Genomic DNA, 22,644 nt, shown 5'->3' on the forward strand with positions numbered 1-22,644 from the left:
GAACTGCGTATTTCCTTGAGATGCGCAGTTCTGCCTGAAAACCCCCCCCCCCCCCCCCCCCCCCCCCCCCCCGCATGGCCAAAGACTTACGCAGTTCTGGCTGATCAACCCGGGCGCGTGACCAGAGATACGCAGTTCTGCCAGATTACGATCGCAAAAATTTGGCAACGATTAATCTGGCAGAACTGCGTAAGTTTTTTAAATTGGTAATTATTACTACTTTAAAAAGGTCAAATTCAGTCAGACCACAGCACCCAATAATTCGCTCGTATTTATTAAACTCGTATGCAAGCCGGCTCGAGGCTTGCATACGGTATACGGTTGCAAATTTGGTATCAAATTCAAGGAAAATATGTAAACTATCGTCACATGTTACTCAAATTATTGTAAATGAAAAATATCATAGCGTAATTTGAGCTTGAAAAATGATGAAAAAGGTAATTCGTGCAGTACACGTTCAAGACGTCAACAGAATACCAAATTCACTTTGCATCTCAATGAAAATGCATTATTTGGTAGTCTATCTCTTTCTTTCTATGTAAATATCTTGACAATTTGTTGCTTAAACCGGTCAGAAACTAGTAAAATATACATCAATGTCAGTGCTGATCAGCTTGAAACCGTGCAATCTCAAGAGTAAGCTCTCTCATTGGACAGCGCAGTTGCATTCAGCGCTTGCATTACGTCATTACGCTGCAACATAATGGTTTGATGCCACTTGCGGTTTCTTGGCACGCGTGTAGTTCAAGCCAAGTTCAAGTGCTGGATGCAAGCACTGTCCAATAAGAGAGCTCTTTCGCACCACTGTACACTTTGTGTGGAACATACTTCCGGCTTAGGAGTGAATTTTGCAGACATTTCAAAACAGAAAAAAACTAGTAAAAATCATGTTTGCATCTCCTTGACTCCAATATATGATGAGAATCTAAGCTTCCTCTCTACGAAAAAGCCAAAATCAGAAACAACAGTTTCTTAAACCAGTAAGGAACCAAAAACGAACTTGAGACGACAAAATCTTCTGTGAAAAGCCGGTAAAATTTATGCAAATTCAACTGATTATATCGCCATGATAGGATCCGATATTATATGCATATTTAGTATCAAAATAAAGATCAAAGTCTGCAGAACAATTTACTGTGACTTGTAGCCATGACGAATGTATGTACAAATGTACAAGTCGCTACACTGTGAAAACCATAGCCCTGTCAAACTCTCGCAAAATCTCGCACGACGAGACACCTTTCGAACGCAAAGATCGTCAACGAGAGTGCTGAATAAATCTTGCCGGATCGGCTCATTAGCATACGTGCTGCGGTCTGACTGAATTGTCATTTTTTTGCTGGAAATAAATTCTTTAGGCCAATTATGACCAAGAAAAGAGGAAAAATGCAACTCATCGTATCTCAGTTTAGAAAGGTGTATTCTTTAAACCCGATTTCTGGCATAATGTGTTAAAGGAGATACGCAGTTCTGCCAGATTACGGCTGAGGTGCGTTTTGCTCATAGTGTTAAAACATATCGTTTTAAATGTGCATTCAGAACACACTTCAATACTGTTTTCTATGCAGCGGGAGAGCTACTTGTGAAGCTGAATGTGCAGTTGAAGGAGTCATTGGCTGTGCAGAATCCAGTAAGTCCTAAAAGAATTAATATAATGTACAGCAGGTGATAAATGGCACCTTGATGAAGGGGAAAAAAAAAGGGTATACAAGTGCATGAACTTTGTACATAGAATGTGTTTTGTACCTAATACTTTTATATATGTACATACATGTTTAACTGTCATTTGAAAACATAAACTTTTCCAAAACAGACCTCAACCTTAATTACCGGTACTCAAACAGGTTAATCAAAATCTTGAAAAAAGTATTACAGTCATATAAATGATTAAGAATCAAATTTTATAAATTTTTTGGCAAAGGGAGGGCTCCCAGGCCCAAAATATTAAAACATCTTCTTCTCCTGATCTAGCCTTTGGACAAGGCCTCGCGTGCTGCTTGTCTGCCGAGCCGGGTCTGAAAATAGACTATTGCACTGTGCGTTTATTACAACAGTGATCAGTGAACCGAGCCGCGTCAACGGCGAGGCCTTTGCTAAATTGCGCAGCTCATTAGATATTTGCATATGCATGAGGTTCATACATACAATGTATTCAGCAGCTAGTGACGATTGTGGCCAATCGTATTTGTCCAAACCACAGTGTTTTACATCCATTGGATTCGTTTATTACATTGAATATTATGGGGGATTAATATTCAAAGGTACTAAATAATGAATAATATCTAGTTCAGTTTTCAATAAAATATAGATTTATGAAAAAATTAAAACTATTTAATAACTAAAATATTCATTTTTCTATAAGTTAAATAGATTTATTGTAAAATTTTGCTCCCCCATCCTTTTTTTTAACTTACGCACAGTGGTTCGTGCGATCAACTGGTCGTAATATTGTTATTGAACTGCAGGTGAACTCATTAAATATGTTATCCAATAAAGCCATTACTTTTTAGAAAATACTTGCCCCGTAAATACATCTTGAAACTCGACTGTTCTGCTTTATCTGGGACGTTATTATTATTATTATTATTATTAAATATTTATTTTTCTTTTTTTTTGGGGGGGGGGATTGGAAAAACAAGGGTCTGGATGCAAGGGACTAAGTTTAAAGGATGAAAAAACAGACACAAATCAAACAACTGCACACACACATGTACATTATATACAAAATAACAACCAGACAAATTTTGCATGAATGCAGTGCTAACAGTGCTAACAGTGCAATTTTCGAGGAAAATTATTAACCTACCTCAACTCTTCTGTATCTTCTTTCGAAAGGATCCAAGCATGTGCATGCAGGTTTTAGATAGAATTGACTGTGAATCCCTAGTGCCCGTACTAAAGGACAATGCAGACTTTGTCTCCACTATAAAGAGGGTGAGTGATATAGAGTTCTGTTATTATGTGCCTGTACTTTTGACAATGTCATACATGTGATACTGCATCACAAACCCACCAAAAAGTTGCCCGATGTGGATTTTTAAGGTTAGATTCTGAAAGAGGAAATTTTAAGCCTTAAATTGATACACAGTTCAATACCTTTTGGCAAAGTATACCCTTTGGAAAGATACTGAAAGGGAAAGGAGGCTCTCAAGTTACGGATTCACTCATGCACATAAATTCAACTCACTGTGTCTTGTATAGTGACCTAGCTGAGCTGAGACAAAAACAGCATCTAGATTCTAGATGCTGTTTTTGTCTCAGCTCAGCCAGCTAGGTCACTATATTCTAGAACTCAATGGGAACTTCTGTGAAAGGATTGATTAGATCACCCTGAAACTTGGTACACACATTAAGAACATTCCACTGATTGTTTCTTCCAGATTTCATTGCTACAGCATGCTCCTCTCAAAAGTGGTTAAATTATGGTTCAAAATGAGCAAGAGAACCAGGGCTGAAAGGAATAAAAGTGCACAACACAAGATGGAAAACTATTGGTTTTGAAAGACTGTGAAAAACACAACTTTCTTTTTGTTTTATAATTTCAAACTTCAGGAATCAATAGAATAAAGATTACTAAACAACTCTTTCAGTAAATATAAAAAGCTGAACATTTTTAACGTTGACCCAGGGCACCTTTCTTGAGCCATAGCACAAAATATTATTAAAAGGCTGTGTTACTTTTGTTGGTTTTGTGATGCAGGGTCACGTATATAATGAAAATTCTTGGGATGGAGTCCAAAATCACAGCAACAGGAAACCAGATGACTGTGGTTGGTCTGACCACGACCTCAGAGGAGATATTAACAGCAACAGGAAACCGGGTGACTGTAGTGGGTCTGAATATGAAGACCTAGAAGCTGATGATGACGGCGACTGGAAACCAGACGATTGTAGTGATCCTGAATCTGAACATGGACAATCAGAAAATGAGAGAATGAATCTGTTCAAGAGCATTAAGCGGAAGAGGATACCATCTGATATTGAGAGGGGCTCTCAACGAGATACGCAATACCCTGCAATCACAATTCCTATGCACACATCCAAGGCTGATGGGAAGCGAAGTTACGACAAGATGAACTCCTGTTACTTTTGTGAAGATATGAAGGTTGGCAAAATTCCTAGGCACTTGGCAGTAAAGCATAAAGATGAGCCGGAAGTTGCGAAGCTCCTTGCCTTGCCAGCACAGGAACGACAGCTTGGTTTTGAAAAACTTCGTTTGTTGGGAGACTTCCAACATAACATTGCCATACTCGATAAACAAGAAGGAGAGCTATTTGTCAAGCGCAGACCAAATAAGAGGAAAGTGGCTGAAGATTACTTGCCCTGTGTACACTGTCTTGGGTTTATTGATGTGCATGAAATGTGGGCTCACATCAAGGCGTGCAAGCATAAAAAATCACAAAATGACAATGCTGGAAAGTCTATCATTGCAGAATGCCGCATGCTTTTGGATGGTGGAAATTCAGACCTGTCTCCTAGAGTTGCAAGAGTGAAGGATGTAATCGTGAAGAACATGCGGGAAAAGGAGAATGACAAGGTAAAACAAACCGTACAGAGAGACTCTTTAATTCTCCAATTTGGGGGAACTTTGCTCGAAAGGAAAGGGGAATTGCAAAAGAACGACATCGGGAAGAGGATGAGACAACTTGCCCGGCTTGTTCTTAAAGTAGACGAGATTGACCAACCTGTCACCCTAAACCAATGCATAGATGGGAAGATGTTTGATGTAGTAGTCGAGGCCACACATCAGCTCTGTGTTGCGGCTGAAGAAACAACCATGAGTGGAATGCCAATGACGAAAAGCCCGTCACTTGGGCTGCACATTGGATATAGTCTCATTAAGTGTTGTAATCTGAAACGAGGAATCGCAATCAGGCTTGGAGACCAAAGAATGAGGAGAGAGGCTGATGACTTCAAAGACCTGTATGAATCAGAGTGGGCTGATTTGATATCTGGTCCTGCCGTGCAGTCGTTGAAAGAGCGAGTGTACCGGAAAAGGGAGACCTTGCCCACTACAGCATATCTATGCAAACTCAAAGAGTTCACTGAGGAAGCTATCTCAAAAGGAAAGGATCAATTGCTAGCCCATCCATGTAAGAAAACGTGGAGGAGCTTAGCAACTGCACTTTTTGTTGCTGTGACCCTGTTCAATAAGCGAAGAGGAGGAGAAAACGCAAGACTCCTGTTGAGAAGTTTCAGGGAGCGGCACACCATGGACAGAGTCATCAATGAAGATCTAATGGACGGCCTGAGCCCACTTGAAAAGAAACTCGCAAGGAGGTAAAAATTCATTATGTTACTTTTTTATTGCAGTGTTAGGTTATTCATAAAGATGCTCATTTCTAAAATATAAATAGGAGATATTTTTGTCTTCGAGAGATTATGAAAAACTTGAAATACTATATTACCAATAGTACCATCTAAATTTATTTCATCTGTGTGCCTTTTCCCCCCAAAAAAAAAATATTTACACTTTTTTGCAAGTTAATGATGTGCATTATATACCTTATTTGTTCTAGATTTGACTGCATTGATCTGCCTGGGAAGAGGAATAGAAAAGTGCCCCTCCTTATCAAAGGACACTGGGCTTCAGCTATGGAGCTACTGGATTGCAAGCGAGAACAGTGTGATGTATCACCAAGGAACATCTTTTTCTTTGCCACCCCTGCAAGACTTACACACATAAATGCATGGCAGGTACAGTACATTATACAGTTGTAATGTATTATATGATATTTTCATGCATCAGCACCAAAGTGTGGGAGGCATTATGTTTTCGGGTTGTCCATCCTTCCGTCCGCCTTTCTTTTTTGTGGACTTCAATGTCGCACTGCGGAATAGCAATCAAGTTTCAGCGCCGTTGAATAGAATTAGTCATGCAGCCTACAAGCTTAGTTTTTTGGAAATAAGCGGAGACTAGCTCTTTAAAGGAAAAAGTCATTATCTTGCTATGGATTCTTTGATCTAGCTCTGAACTTACAAATTTGTTTATCTTGCACTGTCTAGACACTCCATGACTTCAGCTTGAAGGCGGGTTGTCAATCACCTAGTGATATTTTTACTACAAGACAGCGGAAGTACACCTCCACTTTGTTGCAGGTATTTAGATTTCAAGTAGAAATAATAGATTTCCACTTGTTTTTGTGTATTTGTGCTTGTGTCTCTAGCTGTGTTTATGTCTCTAGCTGTGTTTATTTGAATGTATTAGAGGTTCTTATAACATATCTCCATTGTGTATTTGATACATACTTTGGTAGTACCAGCTTCAGCTCATTGAGTGGTTAGAAGCATGACATGTTCTGAGAATATTAACCCTATATATAGCTGGGGGGGGGGGGGGCTAAAATAGCCCCCCCCCCCTTCAAAAAGATCTCACACTGAAATGTCATTGCTTTTTTCTTTTTCTTCCACATCTCACACACATTTTAAGGCCCTACTTGCAAAAATCGGGCGTACGGTTGCAGTGATATAGCACATATTTGTGACCCATGTCACAAAAAATGGCGGTTTCCTATGAATGTGTGTGTATAATAAACATTTATGGGTTTTACAAGAAGTGATGTCAGAAGAATGTTTTTTTTCTCTCTGTTTTTGTCGAGCCCACCGCCGGTGATGGGAGACTAAGGGATCGTTTTTGCCGTCCGACCGTCCGTGACGCTACAAAAACTTGAATAACTTTGTTCATATTGCTTTTTTTCTTCAAACTTGGTTGGAAGATGGGTTATGCAGACTATTGCAATTTGCAGATTGCGGAGGTCACCTCAAGGTCAAAGGTCACCAGCAGAGGTCAACGACCTTTAAATAGGCCAGCGTTAAGTTTTACATGCAAGTTTCTATTATGGTTAATAACTTAGCACCCATGTGCCTGTTTGTGACCAAACTTGAATGGTAGATGTCCCATAGTAAGGCGAAGGTCACCACAAGGTCAAAGGTCACCGGCAGGGGTTTAGGACCTTTTAAAGGCCAACGTTAAGTTTTACATGCAAGTTTCTATTTTGATTCATACATAACTTTGCACCCATATGCCTGTTTGTGACCAAACTTGGATGGTATACTGTATGTCCCATAGTGAGGTGAAGGTCACAAGGTCAAAGGTCACTGGCAGGGGTCAAAGAACTTTAAAAGTGTTACATTTTTCAAGTTTCCATTATGGTTCATAACTTTGTGCTATAATTATGTATAAGGAAATGGGCGAGACACATGGCCATCGCCTTGTTTCTCAGATAACATCACTTTTGGCTATCAACTATTCTAGATTAAAAAAATTTAATCGAAAAAGATTGAAAAACAAAGAAATACATAAAAAAAGAATTGGGAAAAATTTGCATATTTGCATAATTCATTAAAGGTACTCTTTCTGGTCGTGGGAGATGAGAATGCAAAAGTGTTGAATTATGAAGTGAAACGTTGAGAAACATAACTGATTTATTATAACTATATCTAAGCATTTCAGAGAGAATAGTAGACTTATAATGAAGATATCTATCAATTATTTTCTTGTTGAAGCGTTGGCATAACTGCTTTTCTTTTTATATCCTTTATTTTTATTTGTGTTTATATCTCAGCAAAAGCACATGCGTTTGACCTGAAATTTTCACAGAACAGTTTTCAAACATGGGCACCCACCCACCTTGTGTTTTTGCACTTGCTAACAAAGATAAACAGTGCCTTTAAAGGTAGGGTGTCCTTTTTGCAGACCTCCCAAAATAGAATAAAACATTTACATGAACCAGAGGCTAGTTATGTTGGCTGTATCTGCAGAATTTTAAGTTAACCTTTATATAGATTTTGAATAATGCACAAAAAAAAAATGACTTCTTTGTAGCCTTTGTCTTGGGCTCAGTCCTGTCTTTTTATTACAATCTATGTGTTCTGTTTGATGATCAAAGTTCTACACAAGAGCTATTGTAAAAAAATTGTCATGTAGTAAGAATGCATAGGCACATGTTTGTAATTTGTGACAAAATTGAATCACATCAAATACATGGAACACACCCATGCAGTACTAGGGCCTGCAGCAGCTAGACTAGTATTGTTGGTAATAATTTCTGACCACAAAATTTGGGGGGCCAAATTAGCCCCTGGCCTTCAGGCCATGAAGTTTCCAAAATCGCCCGGGCTATATAGGGTTAATTCGGTCCATGAGTTAGTTTGTCTATCATAATTTCCTTTTTCCTGTTCCTTGGTCTTTTATCAGTCCATCTGTTCATTTTTCAGATATCGTAGAAACCTTTGAGGAATCAATTTGAAACCTTGCATCGATGTATACATCAGGGTGTCAGTGACCAGGGTAGACTTACGGCTGCAAAGTATATTTTCATAGACCTAATAAAAAACAACAACAAGCAAACGAAGTATGAAGCGGGCCATTCATGTGCATAGAAGAGTACAAGTGATCTAAAGAGATACAGAGGTTACAGGACTCGTTATGCAGAAGGAAATTACTCTTGTATCTTGTGCTTCAAAAAGTGATGCATTACAGTATGTGTGACCTGTGTTACATACTAATTTTTTTTTCTGTAGAAAGTAGTATTTATATGAACCTATATAATATAGAAAGGTTTATAAAAGTGTTAAAAAAATTTTGTTCATAGACATCTTCATAGTGAAAACATATTTGTCAAAACTTTTCCATTCTTGGCTGATTATTGCATCCTTTTGAGCAATCTTGTATAAATTGGACATCAAAGCTCTTCATTATACCCTGGCATGCACATAGTGTATAAGCAGTACGTATAATGGGAATCAGCGCGTGGTCGGTCGGTCGGGCGGTCCGGTGCAAATCTTATAGATCAAACTACTTCTACAGTTTTGAAGCAATTGAAATGAAACTTGGTGTACATGATGACATTGAGGTGTAGATGTGCAAGACCTGTTTCTTTGTGTTTGTCGGACAAAGCGTTGCCATGGTAACCACAATTTCCAAACCTTGTGGAACGAATTACTTCCACAGCATTTAAGCAATTAAGGTCAGATTTGTTGTGTATGATGATCTATAGGTGTTGTTGTGCAAGACGCCATTTGTGTTTGTACTGGACAAAGCATTGCCATGGTAACCACATATTTTTGCAAAAATCTTGTGCAGCAAACTACTTCCAGAATTTTGAGGCAATTCAAATGAAACTGAACATGCATGGTATTGGTGACATTGACGTGTAGATATGAAACATGTTTTTTTGTGTGTTTGTCGGACAAAGCATTGCCATGGTAACCACAATTTTACCAAAACCTTGTAGAGTGCACTACTTCAAAAGCCATAGTACATACATGTAGCAGGTATCATATTCTGTTCTATTCTGCCAATTCAAATGAAACTTCGCATTAAGCTTCACTGGGTGTTACACTATCGTTGCGTTTTATGTGCAGTCATTCTATTCGTTATTTTACCATTTGACCATATTGAATGCATTTTTTGCACGTTAAAGTTTGCATGGTCAATTAGTGTAGATGGCTGTAATTCCATATTTCTTTGATCATTTGTCTTGAAACCTAATTTAAATTTAGATTAATACTCAAAGTTACTATGCACAGCATTTGATGTGTTGCATGGAACTATTAAAGCATGTAGGTCACCCCACCTCTTCAGGGGGGCGTTTCATCAATGAGTTCGTCGGAGGTTTTCACCAACAAATTTGCTATGAGGCAATCAGACGCAAGGATTTCAGTAGCTTTTAACAGTTGTCGGGGTAAATCACTGACAAAAAGTTTCATGAAACACCCCCCAGGTCATACTAAAATGAGACTAGAATAATTAAGGCACTTAATATGTTCCTTGATATTTGAGAATATTGCTCTAATAGTTGTGTGATTATTACATATTCATGTGTGTACACTTATTTTTTTTTCTTGTTTTTTTTTTTGTTTCCAGATCCTTGACCTGTCAGATGGGGAGTTGGAATGGCTCTCCAACCGTCTTGGACATGAACTAAACATCCACAAGGATGTGTATCGACTCCACTCTCCAGTCATTGAAGTTGGGAAGGTGGCGAAGCTTCTCCTGGCTGTTGAGTTGGGAGTTGTTGGAAAACTTCAGGGCAAGAACCTCAATGAAATTGATGAAGATGGTAATCTTGTCAATACTTCTTAAAACATCTTAAATGCTATTCCAATTACAACAGAATAAAATAATTTTTGAAGCATACATGAAGTATGTCAATTGTTTGAAAGGTACTACATATTAATAGAGGTAAGATAGGTCAAAACTTCATTATGAATATTATATTACTACTATTGGGCATTCAGATGAAACTAGCATTGTGATGTAAAAACAATCTAAACGTGTGCCGGGGGGGGGGGGGGGGGGGGGGGGGGGGGGGGGGGGGCAATAATCATGCATACTAAGACCAGGCAAACTATATATGTGACCCGCGACAACGGTTTCAGGCAAAAGTCGCAAGAGCAAATTCCCTCCTAGGCGGGGTACAAAGATTTTGACCATTATTTTTGTCGATTTAGGTTTTTTGCAGAAATCGAAACTTTGATATGTTTTCTACATCTACACTAAATTTCATAGCATAAGACTAAGTTTTTCCTATCAAAAATGGAATTTTAAGTACCCTATGTTGGATCGCACTCGTCAGTTTCGACCTTCTTTCGAACGCCGCGCCAATATCCCCAGTGTTGCTACGGCGCATGGTCTCGCATGCGATTGGCTGGTGCGTCGCATACATTTACATAATTCGGCTTTCGGAGACACCAGTTGCAGCGTGTGGGGAATGCTTTGTCCACGCGTGCACGAATACATGCTCCATTGTTCTTGCTATAGTGGTTTATACGCTGGCTCGCTCTGTAGTGCGTGCTATCCGTGTGGCTTTCTGTCGAAACTATTCTACCGCAATGTTCGACAACGGAAGTGAAACAAAAATCGTGTAGCATGACATAATCGCGTGAAAAGAAAACTAAATATTCTCAAATGTGTCAACTTGTACATGTAGTAAAGATTATAACAGCAGACTGACTCAATGGAAGGCAGATAAGAGGAAAAGAGCAGTCATATGTGACCAATTATATTCAAATACTACACGTCAAAATCGCACCAAACTAACGAGTTGTGTTTTTTTTTTTTTTATTTAAGCATGACCCTTGCCAGCACTAGCAATTCTGCTTTCAAAAGGGTCGCCAATGATACAGACAAATCAACCACAATGAAAACGCGATTTGTAAATGTGTGGATTCGCCACCGCTCCTGTTACATATGCACACAGTCATGGCGTGTAGATGCCATTGCATAATACGTGCACTATACACGTCATGTACATGTGCACCATACGTGCAATTATCGTATTCGCCATCTTGAAAGACGTACTGGTAAACAAACTCGAGCGAAACGCATTGTTTTTCGGCTCCATACGCTGAGCTCCGAGGAAGGTGCCCGGGAAATTTGACTCTCCCAGTGAGCCAATCAGAAGGCGATGTGGTTGCTAGAGGCGGGGCTTAGCATCGATTGGCACCATCGTACGGATGGGTGATTCTCCCCTCGCATCGCCGCTCGGACATTGTCTTTGAGAAAGAGGTGAATCTTCAAGGCCTGTTTTCTCGCAATTTTGTCAGGCTGACAACTTAAAAAGTGCATTTTATTTCTCTTTCTATGCCCACTTATGGTGCCGAAGAATACAAGTGTTTTATATCAATGCAAAGCTTAGGAAATGGGCAATGTGATTCAGTGAAAAAATTAATTTTCAAAATTCCCGACTTTTGCCTGAAACCGTTGTCGCCGGTCACATATGGTTGGTTACCATTGTGTTCTCCAATTAAACTAGACCCTGCATTATGAATCTGAGACAGGGAATTGTCCAGGAAATATGCCAAGCCTCCATTGCATAATGTCATCCCAAGTTTATATGGAATATTTCATTGAATTTAAAAGAAAATGTAGATGGTACAATTTGCACAGTTTTAATCATTGTAATTTTTTTAATTACATTGCAGATATCATTCTTCCGGATGAGAATGATGAGAACGAAGATGAAGAAGACGAGGCTGAAGAGCCCTGTTCCAAAAGGGCTCGTTTGCTTGAAACTTCAGGTAATAGTCACTTGCAAGTGCCTTGTACATGTCTGTAAATAATTACTTAGTAAATACCAGAATGCAATGTAATTATTATTCTGATTTGTGTTTTCCTTTGAAGTAAACTATTATCCAAATGCAAGTTGACTTCAGTGATTGTGTATTGGTCTGCATATACAAGGTGTTAAAAACTGTTGCAATTTTCTTCTTTGATACATTTCTACCAGATTCACTGATGATATATAAATTTTGAGAGTGTATTGCAAAGACGTGCACAATTTTCTGGGCATGGTTTGGTGACACAAATGTCTTCCTTTCTTCTGTTATTACAACTAATTCTTTTCAGAAAAAGGTATCAGATTTTTGTAGCCTGGACAATTGTAGCTATGCATATGAATTCTAAACGACTCTTAGACTGCCAAACCCATAAAAGAAGTCACAGAGTTATGTAATAACAGATGAATGAAAGACTCTTATGCCAGGAAATTATGTCAAAAAATTGTACGGGTCTCTGCTACACACAATCAACATTTTGAAACTATCAGTGAATCCTTTAGAAAGTTACTCAAGATGAAAAATAGTACCTGTTTTTAGCAATTAGTATACATGTACATTACATCTTTTAATGCTCAATGTTTCATACCTATTTGATTTTTTTTCTCCATTTGTAAGCAAGTGTTTGCTTTGGTTGGAACGCTGTATAAATAAGACGTGCCCTAATATGCTTCAGGATATATTAGTGCCCTAATCGCAATTGTCCATACACTTTAGATCTAAATTTAAGTCTCCCATTGAAGCAAATTCTTACGTAATCAAGCTTTTTCACCATTTATCACTTTTTCAACTCTATGTGATCGAAGATTTTTGAACAGATTCAGGTTTTAACACTATAAAATGTTTTAGTTTACTCCTCACTTTCAGTGAAAGGCTGCAATCTCTAAGGTTCTAATGGATTTCATACTGCTCCTGAAATTTGGCTATGAGCAGTTCTCAGATTTGGCTGGCTGCCACATATGACCTAACTTCAAAAATTCTCTGACTTAATCATCTCAGATTTGTGCCGTCAGATTTTATTTAATGTCTGTAATTTTTGTTCATTCTTTTTGGTTGGTTAATCTATTGGAACCACCAATCCCACACAATGCTTTTAGTTGGTGCCTTCATATTTCACATTTCACAAGTACTATTTCATTTATTTTTACTATAATTACTAAGAATTTTTTTTTAATTTTATGAATTATGTTATATTATTGTATTGTTCGACATTAAATATGAACATGAATTCAAATTAAAAAATCAAATTTTTATGCCTCTGCCACAAAGTGGCCGGAGGCATTATTTGTTTGGGTCGTCCGTACGTCCGTCCCGTTCTTGTTCTCGCAATATCTCAAGAACTGTTTGACGGATCAAGACCAAACTTGGTATGTGTATGTATCTTGTAGAGCCAATGAACTGATTAGATTTGGGGGTCATGGGGTCAAAGGTCACATGGCTCATTATGTATGCAAAATTAGCCTGTTGCGATATCTCAAGAACAGTTTGACGGAACAGCAAACTTGGTGTCTATCTTGAGATGCTAATGAATTGATTAAATTTTGAGGTTATGAGGTCAAAGGTCACTGGGCTCATATACATATGCAAATATAGCTCGATATTGTTTTATAACCATTTCAAGCGGAGGCATACTTTTCGACTGTGTGCAGTTGAATTACTCTCTAGTTTATTTTTATTTTCATTTTCAAATTTTAAATGAGGATAAAGGGGGAGACTCACAGGAAGAGACACATTGTCAAAGACAAAGAGGAATGGACAAATCAGGTACCACTGTATATATATATATATATTTTTTTTTTTTTTCCCCATGTGTGACTCCCACGCAAAATGCATACCCACCTACTGTCCCAGTTGGTATAAACATATTTCAATTTTTTTACATTTACAGAACCAAATTTGATTTGCTATTTTTCAATTTTCTTTTATTTGTGTAAGTTTGCAACTATGCACATTTTGTGACCTTTTGCTTGTCAGATCGATTCCAATTCAGTATGACTGATTGAACACTAATACTGTGAATAGTTACAAAGATGAAGATGATAAAAAAATATATATAACTCCAGAATGAGCATGATGATAGGGGATAATGGCGAGACTAGTAGTTTTTGTGTATGGGCCTTTAGCTTGTTCAAGATAATTTTAATTATTAATTTTCCTATTGTACAGAGCATATCAATTAAAAGGTAATCCAAATTCAAAAGGCTATTGTTTTAGAGTGATTTGATTTAACAATTAGTATTTTGCTTACAAATTGAAGAACAACTGATCTTCTTTCCATTGTTACTTTTCTTGCATTTTATGTGTCACACATGACTTGGTAAATTGTGATCGAAGTTTACAATATCAAATCCCACTTTATACAAGTTTTCCCGAAATGGCTGATAGCCTGCAATGAAAACTTTCATTTATGTCTCCCATGAATGGCCTGTTTTACCGAAGCAAACTTATGTAAGATCTTCAATTTCATAATGAATTTTTTCCTAAAATTATCAGGATTAAAGAGAAGACTTACAATAACCATGTTCTTCAAAAAAAAAAAATGATAAGAAATTACCTCATGGTGCAGGAAGAAGCAATCTTACCAACCGATCCATAGCATTGGTAACGTCAATGACTTTCTTGTGTTGTACCAAAACTTGCAAAAAGTGGAATTTGACACTGTTTTCTTCAATCACAAACCACTCAGTAATTTGACATTGTTGTCCTCAATCGCAACCACTCAGCAATTTGACACTGTTGTCTTCAATTGCAAACCACTCAGTAATTTGTAGTGCAAATGATGTAAGGAATTTAAAGTAACAACGGGAAGTTAATGAATTCCTACTTTTTTATTTCTTTTTTTAGTATTGCATTAATAATCTAATTAGATTATCTAGGAACAATAACCCTCTGAAGATAGATTACCTCTTTTTGATATGCACTGTTTATATATCTTTTCAGTTGCGATCAAGAAAAAACGATGGACTGAAGTTGAGAACAGGATTTTCTACCAGACATTTCAGAAATATATTATGAGCAAGAAAATGCCTCCACGAAGGTTGCTGGAGAGAGGGGCAAATGAATTGCCGTGCAGGTCAGTTGCCCAGATTAGAACTCGCGTAAATAATTTCATAAAAGATAAGCAGAAGAGTATCTGAGATATATTCAGGTCATAAGATCAGTGATCACGAGTGGAATGAATTTCCAGAAGAAGGCAGAAGAAAATGTTCAACTACACGCAGTGAAATTTGTCTTGTTCTCTTTTATCATTGTAAGTGAAGGTAAATATTAGCAGTTTCTTTTTGAGATTTCCCTGTACAATATTGGTTATTTTTACAGTCAGCAGTCTAATTCTTATACACAACTGATGTTTTACCCTGCTGATGAACCGATAATAAATGGGGGAAATGTTAACCGAAAGGTGCTAGTGTGTGTATTGCTGAAATGAAGAACAGTCCTAGGATCATGAAGACAAGGTATCATCCATACTATCAAAAAATGGCGGCCAAAATCAAATATGGCCACTTATAGTAATCGTTTATTTGCCAATGCATAAACGGGATTATGCTATAAAGCACTAGAAATGAGGATGGTTTTTTTTTTTTCTGGCATTTGTACAACTGAGCAGCTGAAGGGGACATAACTTCATCGGTGAAAAGTTACATGCTACTTTTGAGGAAGAAATACCGTTCATTGTAATTTCTAGAAGCAGAGAGGCATCTTTCAATTCAATGTTTTATTTCAATTCAATCTTGTCACTTGTTTAAACCATTTTAGGGCTAAAATCACTTTTAGAATGGCTGCTACGAAGGCGGCTTTATGATAGAATTACGCACACAAAAAAAATCATGGAATGGTCATAACTCTAACTGTGGGGCTCTAAGGGTATCACGTAGCAAAACCATTGATATGACTAGGTGCAAGTAGGCCAAATGTTTGATTTTAAAGCTATTTGGATCCTAAACAATTATCGTCCTATATCTACATATCGTCCTTCACAAAGCATTGATGTGTTAAAAGTAAATGAAGACAACTCCCCTTTCACAAAAATCATTGTGCTGTCTATCACTTTTAGAATTACCCCCGAAATCACTTTCAAATCAGCAATCTGCCAACAGATGGTATAAGTATGCAGCAGATAAGTAATGTTAACTGTCTTAAAAGTTGTCATGCTCAGGAACAAGAAGACTGATAATGTTCAGTCTTAGCCTATGTTGAGTGAAAATTTCTTTCACAATGGCTGCCACATGGGCCAACAGCATTTATATAAGATTACTAATTATTTGCCAATTATTATAAAGTCTATTTCCAAAAAAAAAAAATGAGATCTGGTGCATGGTCTTTAAGTAAGACAACCATGATATAAATATTCTACAGGTCAAGTAGAGACTGGTTTATCTTGTTATCTGTATAGAACATTTTGTTCACATAACATAAAAGTGCACACGTGAAACCATACCGGCGGCCATTTCAAAATTAATTCAGCACAACGATGGCGTTAATGAATATATGTCCGTAATTTTTAAGTAAGTAAAAATACAATGCCTATTGTTTTCCTCTATACTGAAAAATCGTGCATCTCAATGAGCATATTCAACAGAATTTTGCCATTTCAAGGTTAGCATTGCACTTTGCGACAATTTTATCACATTACTTAGAGGTTTTCAGAATTTGGCTCTAAACACAGGGGCTTTAAACACTATACAAATGCAAATTATACCAAAAGTGGATATTACACCCCTGATTGTAAAAATTGCCATGTATATAATGTTGTTAAGATGTGGAAAAAAATGCTCCTGCATGGGGTCATCAAGAATATGCCAAGTAACTTATTGCTAGGAAAATAATCAGACCTCAGACTTTTCTGTAGGTATGCACATGTACTGCTGATTCAATGGAAAAGTCATCCCAGGGTTGAATTATTGTACCAGTATTGCAATTAAAACTTTTTAAGGACTGCACAAAAAAGAGACACACACATATCAACAGCCCAGCCATTTCCACTTGATCTTTGATTTTTAAGGGAATATTTTGGGAGGATTAGTATTCTTTATATCTTTTCTTCAATGTAAATTAAATGCTCTATCAGTATGTAAAAAGGAAGCAGAGATTTTAACAAGCGATTAATCAGTTGGAAATGTTGCTCAATCAATTTTTTTTTCTTGAAATAGTTGTGATGAAGGATATGATAATCCAACTACCATAATGGTTTTTGTTTCTATTATTCCAGGGTAGGAAAGTTTTTGATCCATAGCAATAAAACAGTGGGTAAAACGTTCATTGTGAGATTTTTCATGCTTAGTGCCAGGATAAGCCCAAGAGGTGACTTTCAAATAATAGCACTACTTTGTAACAGGTTTTGTGCCGACTGACAATAATTTCTATTTCTACCATGTCTTGTATGTGAGTGGCAATTCAGTCTACTATTGTACCACTCTTACCATCACCGTTGGCTGTTCATAAAAAAAATGTTTTAAAAAACTCATGGAAATTTGTGCTGGTGCATGTTATGATGTTGCATTCACCTAACTCATCTCCAGACATTGGTGAAATTTTAAAAAGAATATGTCATTGTGTAGGCATTGTTACATACATGTATTTATGCCTCAGAGACCCATACCAATTTATGAAATAGATTAATTGAATACTAAACTCTATTTCTAATCCACACTATTAAGGAATGTTAGCTCAACTGAGCCTCTGTCGAAGGTTTATATTATATCACCTTTCTATGGTGAAGAATAACAATTATAATTGCAGATCCTGGGGTGTCCCTTTAGGCAGAAATCAGCCATATGACTAGGGGATGAATGCAATTTCTTGAATGGGGGCCCCTAGCTGGGCTTCCATGGAGACAAGTGGACCCCTTTTAAAATATCCTCTCTTGATCCAACAGTAGAACAGCAACATTATATGTGTGTTCATGGGTAATTTAAAAATGTCAGTATTTGTGAAAGTTATTATTGTCAATTTCTTGGTGATACAATTTGACTGTCTGATGGCCTGGGGGGGGGGGTGGGGGAGCATATCAGTATGGGGCATGGGACCCAATGGGGGAAAAGACATTGTTACTTGAGAATTGAACTAGGCAGGAATTATCCTCGGGCAACAGATACAGTATCTATCACATAGTACACCTCGGTTCATCTATAGTATTTATCCCAGCGACTAGAAATACAGTAGATAACAATTTCTCAATCTAAATCCAGTAGGATGTCACTGTTGTTTCGGATTGTGACATATGCCCTGTAGGGGTACCACAGGGAGGTGGCATTAAATGTAAAATCTGTAAACTCAGATGAGCGCCAAGCCCCACGGAGCTCTTGTCTTCATCTACCGTGGAAGTTAACATGAAACATTTGCAGCAGATATATATTGTTATTGCTTATTGTTATGGTTACTGAAATAAATTCATTTAGTCTTTTGCATTTATATATATATACATATGTACATACAAAGTATGATTGAATTTTATTACTGCGTTCTGTGCCAATGAATTTTATTTTGTATTCACTTCAAAGTGAAACTGCAATGTTGAATGCTGATGACAGTTTCATCGTAAATGTATATTTCAATTTCAATGAATATTCTGTGTGTGTGTCACATGAATTTTCTATTGGACACTGATTTATTGATGCATATATACATGTATAATGTATATCTGTACTGTGTGCAAGATATGTATATATTCACACATTCCTCATCTGTTAGTTAATTCGTTCAATAGGTGTACCAACATGTCAAGCCACCAAAAGGCTTTTACTTGTATACCCATTTACACTTCTTAATTTACTGTTACTTTGTTCATTGAAATTTTATATGATTGTAACCCTTATGTTTTATATTGAAAGTTTAATGTGCATATTGTATTATACATGTATATCGTTCGAATCACAAAGAATGAAATACATGATCAATCAATCAAGTTCACACATTTTTAACAAATCAAGCACATACACTCAACCAAAAAAGTAAGTCCCCCCTATCATTTTTTCACATATCTCAAAAAATATTTGATCGATTTTGATAATTCCAACGTTTATGAATGCGCAATTTTGTTACGCATCCTTTGAGGTATAAATCATTGCGTAAGAACAATGGCTTATTCTTAAATTTGACAGTTGCACTTTTGGTTCCGTATGGGATAATGTGTGCATTTTGAACATTAAGCACAGTCATCATTCAAGATGACTGCACAAACACGTTGTTAGGCAGACAACCTGAGCTGATTCTACACTTTTATTTTTTATTGTGAGAATCATGTGACATACCAATAGCACATCTTTAGGGGTATGGGTAATGAACAGTGTTGGAGTTGTGTATTTCATTTGTTAAATGTTAACAGCATGTAACATTTATTGCCTATAAAATGTTTGAAAGAAAGAGGAGGGAAGGAGGTTTTTAGAAAATTTCACGAGGTGATTGCAGCAGACAATGGACGTTTAGATCCAGTATTGAATGTTTTGTTTCCTTCTCAACTCGTGTAAAGTGAAGAAAAATCGTATGACCCAATAGCTTGAGACCATTAGCATCATTCAGGTACCACAGATTTGGCTTTTTAACCTGATCAAAAGGACAAGATTTCAAGGCTTTATTTGCAAACAATCCAACAAGTTTTCATGATCTAATGGGAAAAATGTCAGTCTGTTGACAAATGCACACTGGTAGGCATTAAGCAGTGCCAGTTTTTTTCAATAATTGTCTTGACCATGCATGTTACAACATTGTAAGCATCACACATGAAAAGACCACACATATGACAGAGACTATCCCATAAAGCTCAACACAAGGATTGTTTGTGGTTATGACTTTAAAAAGAAAAATGTGGCATCTCACACTCATCTGTCCAATTGTCACCTCAAGGTCCTTCCTGCACTCTCGTTGTTGAAAGGAAATGTATAAGATAGTTATGCTTCGAACATGTGATGCTTACATTAATTTGGCAAATATTTTGACAGATGGTTGATGAATATGATGCTTAACCATACATTTAAATCTAATGTAAAACAAGTAATCTATCTCTCTGAAATTTAATGCTAGTAATTTGTCTACATTGATAATGATGCACCAATAAAATTGTGTAGATCTAGATGTTCACTTCTTGTACAGTTGTAGATCAGTTATGCTTTACACAGCCCAGTTTCAGTTAAACTTGCAATTAGCTGTATGATTAACAATTGAAGAAAATAAATGTGAGTTTTCATCATTAGAGGGTTTGCCTGTTTGGCATTATTTGTCATACATTGCATTCGAATTTTTTTACCCAATATGATATTAGAGGTAACCTCTTGAATGTACCCTCTTTAATAGGCCGCTGACCTGTGTCTGTAAATATGTTATATGTTTCATTGGGTCTTCATATATTTCACTTGTTCATGATTGTTCTCTTCATAAGAGGTTTGAATAAAAAGTTTTACCCATTCATTGATATCATTGCCTCACATTTTTAAAAGTAACCAATGCAGGAATGTGGTGCTTTAATGTGAAAGAGACATCGTTAAGTTTTCCCGAACACAAACCTTTCCAGATATTTTTTAATGCAAATGATTGTGATATGGGATTAACTGGTCTATCTTTGTCAACACAAAATTTTTCGCAATATCCTCTGGTAAAGCTTTGGAGTTTGGAGTAGGAAAAATGTGTATGGTGGGGCTTAGCTAGGTATTATGGGGTCAATTTGCATAAAACTCAGCTGTTTCATATTTTATTTCGAAAGTAGACTAGTCGTTTTATTTCCATTGCACAATGGCAGCTGGAAATTCACATATTTCAAATCATCCAATGATGAAAACGATCATAAAACACCTAGTTCAAAATAATCCACTTGTGTGTGCACAATGTTCTCCACTTATTACATGTTAAGTGTACCTTCATGCACCATTTATCATCATATATCAATATACATGTAATTCATTCAAGTTTGTACATTGTATATTTCCTGCCCTACTTTCTATATGTACTCCAATACTGAGGCTTAAGAATAAACCAATGACTTGGAATAATATTTGCTCTCAATCAGGAATATGATTGAGTAAGAGTGGTGAAGGTGAAGGTGTGCAGTGAGTCTTTGATGAGCAAGTTCAGCTATGCAAGTGTTCTGAGAACATGTTCATGAAAAATATACAAGTGGAAGTTGGGAGGCATTGTATATGTGGATGTGTGGACGCATTGTATTATGTTGTCCATGTTGGGACGCGTTATATGGATGTGCAGACGCATTATATGTGGATGCGGAGACGCATTGAATAATATGTGGATGGGACGCATGTGTGAATGGGACGCGTGTAATGTGGATGTGGGAACGCATTGTATATAATGTTGTTGTTTGGCTACCAGTCACGTATACAAATGACTCTGCAGCCATTTTCTTTTCTTGCATGGACTTGCCATGGCAACAGGGCGTCGCTGGGGGGGGGGGGGGGGGGATGAACACCCCCACACGCCGGGAATCTGTAGGTCCCTTTGCAATTTTGTTGGCCTATTCGTGATTTTGTCGGTCCAATTGAGAGGACCTCATTTCACGGAGCCTCTGCTCTGTCACAAGGCCGTCTTATCAGGCCAGCGAGGTGTTTTTCGCACGCCTTTTGGTGAGTCAAAGTGATTTACCTTACACCTAGATCACTTTGAAAATTCATAACTCTTGAATGGATTATCTGATTTTGCTCAAACTTTCACAGTTTTCTTCTCTAATTTTTCTGCATCTATTGAATGCACACACATGTCTGAATTTCATTCCGCTTTAAATCGGCTGGCCTTTGTGAAATCTACAAGGCTTAAGTTTCCTTTGTTTTCAAGCTGATATATGCCCAGCGAAATGGCTCCTCAGTCTTAAATTTTGTCTTCACTACTTCAGGTCCCTGGAAGAGGCATGCATTGAAGTATTGACATACCACCGTTGGTCTTGTCAGACATGGTTGTAGGCAAGGTTGAAGTATTCGCATACCACCCTTTGTCTAACAAGGCACGGGGGGGGGGGGGGGGGGGGGGTACGCATGGCTGAAGTATTGGCATACCATCATCATCTAGCAAGATAAAGGGTGGTATGCGAAAACTTCAATAGAAGTTATGGTGGGCCGTGCATGCCATCACAACTGCGTTTCCTTGCTCTTGACTTAATAAACGCGAAAATTTTCGAAAATGACATCGTTTCGCTAAAGAAGCATAGAAGAAAAACTACTCAACCAAAATCGATTATCTTGGTGTCATTTTTTTTTTCTGCAGGAATTACAGTACTCGATAAGGCAAATAAAAAAGAATTTCTGCTGTCGTAAGGTCTCGAAAATCGACCGTGACGCTCATTGGGCCACCCTGTATATGTGGATGTTGGGACGCAATATATAGAAGTGGATGTAGGGACACCGTATTACACCTGGTTATGGGGAACAATATCCCCTTACTGAGGTATGACACAGATACACAAAATATTACCTCCTGTTAAATAATTTTTAATTGTAGTGTGTATATTATGATATATAGTTTCCAAACAAACTACGCTATATACTGTATGCTGCTTTAAATATCGTCACAGAAACCATGGGAACCCCAAGTCCCCGTAAACATATCTTATGTGGATATGGGTACGCATCATATTATGTGGATGTGGGG

The 22,644-nt window shown here is 37.4% G+C and overlaps 1 protein-coding gene across 1 annotated transcript in view; it reads left to right on the forward strand.

Annotated features, from left to right (window-relative positions):
• The window catches only part of LOC139734356 (uncharacterized), a 65,083-nt gene that overhangs the window by 36,439 nt on the left and 6,000 nt on the right, over nt 1-22,644 (forward strand). Inside the window, exons 7-13 of the mRNA XM_071645148.1 lie at nt 1,569-1,630; nt 2,836-2,934; nt 3,701-5,280; nt 5,520-5,697; nt 6,007-6,099; nt 9,869-10,064; nt 11,929-12,024. Coding sequence (XP_071501249.1) covers nt 1,569-1,630; nt 2,836-2,934; nt 3,701-5,280; nt 5,520-5,697; nt 6,007-6,099; nt 9,869-10,064; nt 11,929-12,024 — 2,304 coding nt within the window. The remainder of the gene's footprint in view (nt 1-1,568; nt 1,631-2,835; nt 2,935-3,700; nt 5,281-5,519; nt 5,698-6,006; nt 6,100-9,868; nt 10,065-11,928; nt 12,025-22,644) is intronic.

The sequence above is a fragment of the Diadema antillarum genome, unplaced genomic scaffold, assembly GCF_040938485.1.
Source record: "Diadema antillarum isolate AM-2024a unplaced genomic scaffold, OU_Dant_1.0 seq00000523_RagTag, whole genome shotgun sequence".
In the NCBI taxonomy this organism is placed as follows: Eukaryota; Metazoa; Echinodermata; class Echinoidea; order Diadematoida; family Diadematidae; genus Diadema; species Diadema antillarum.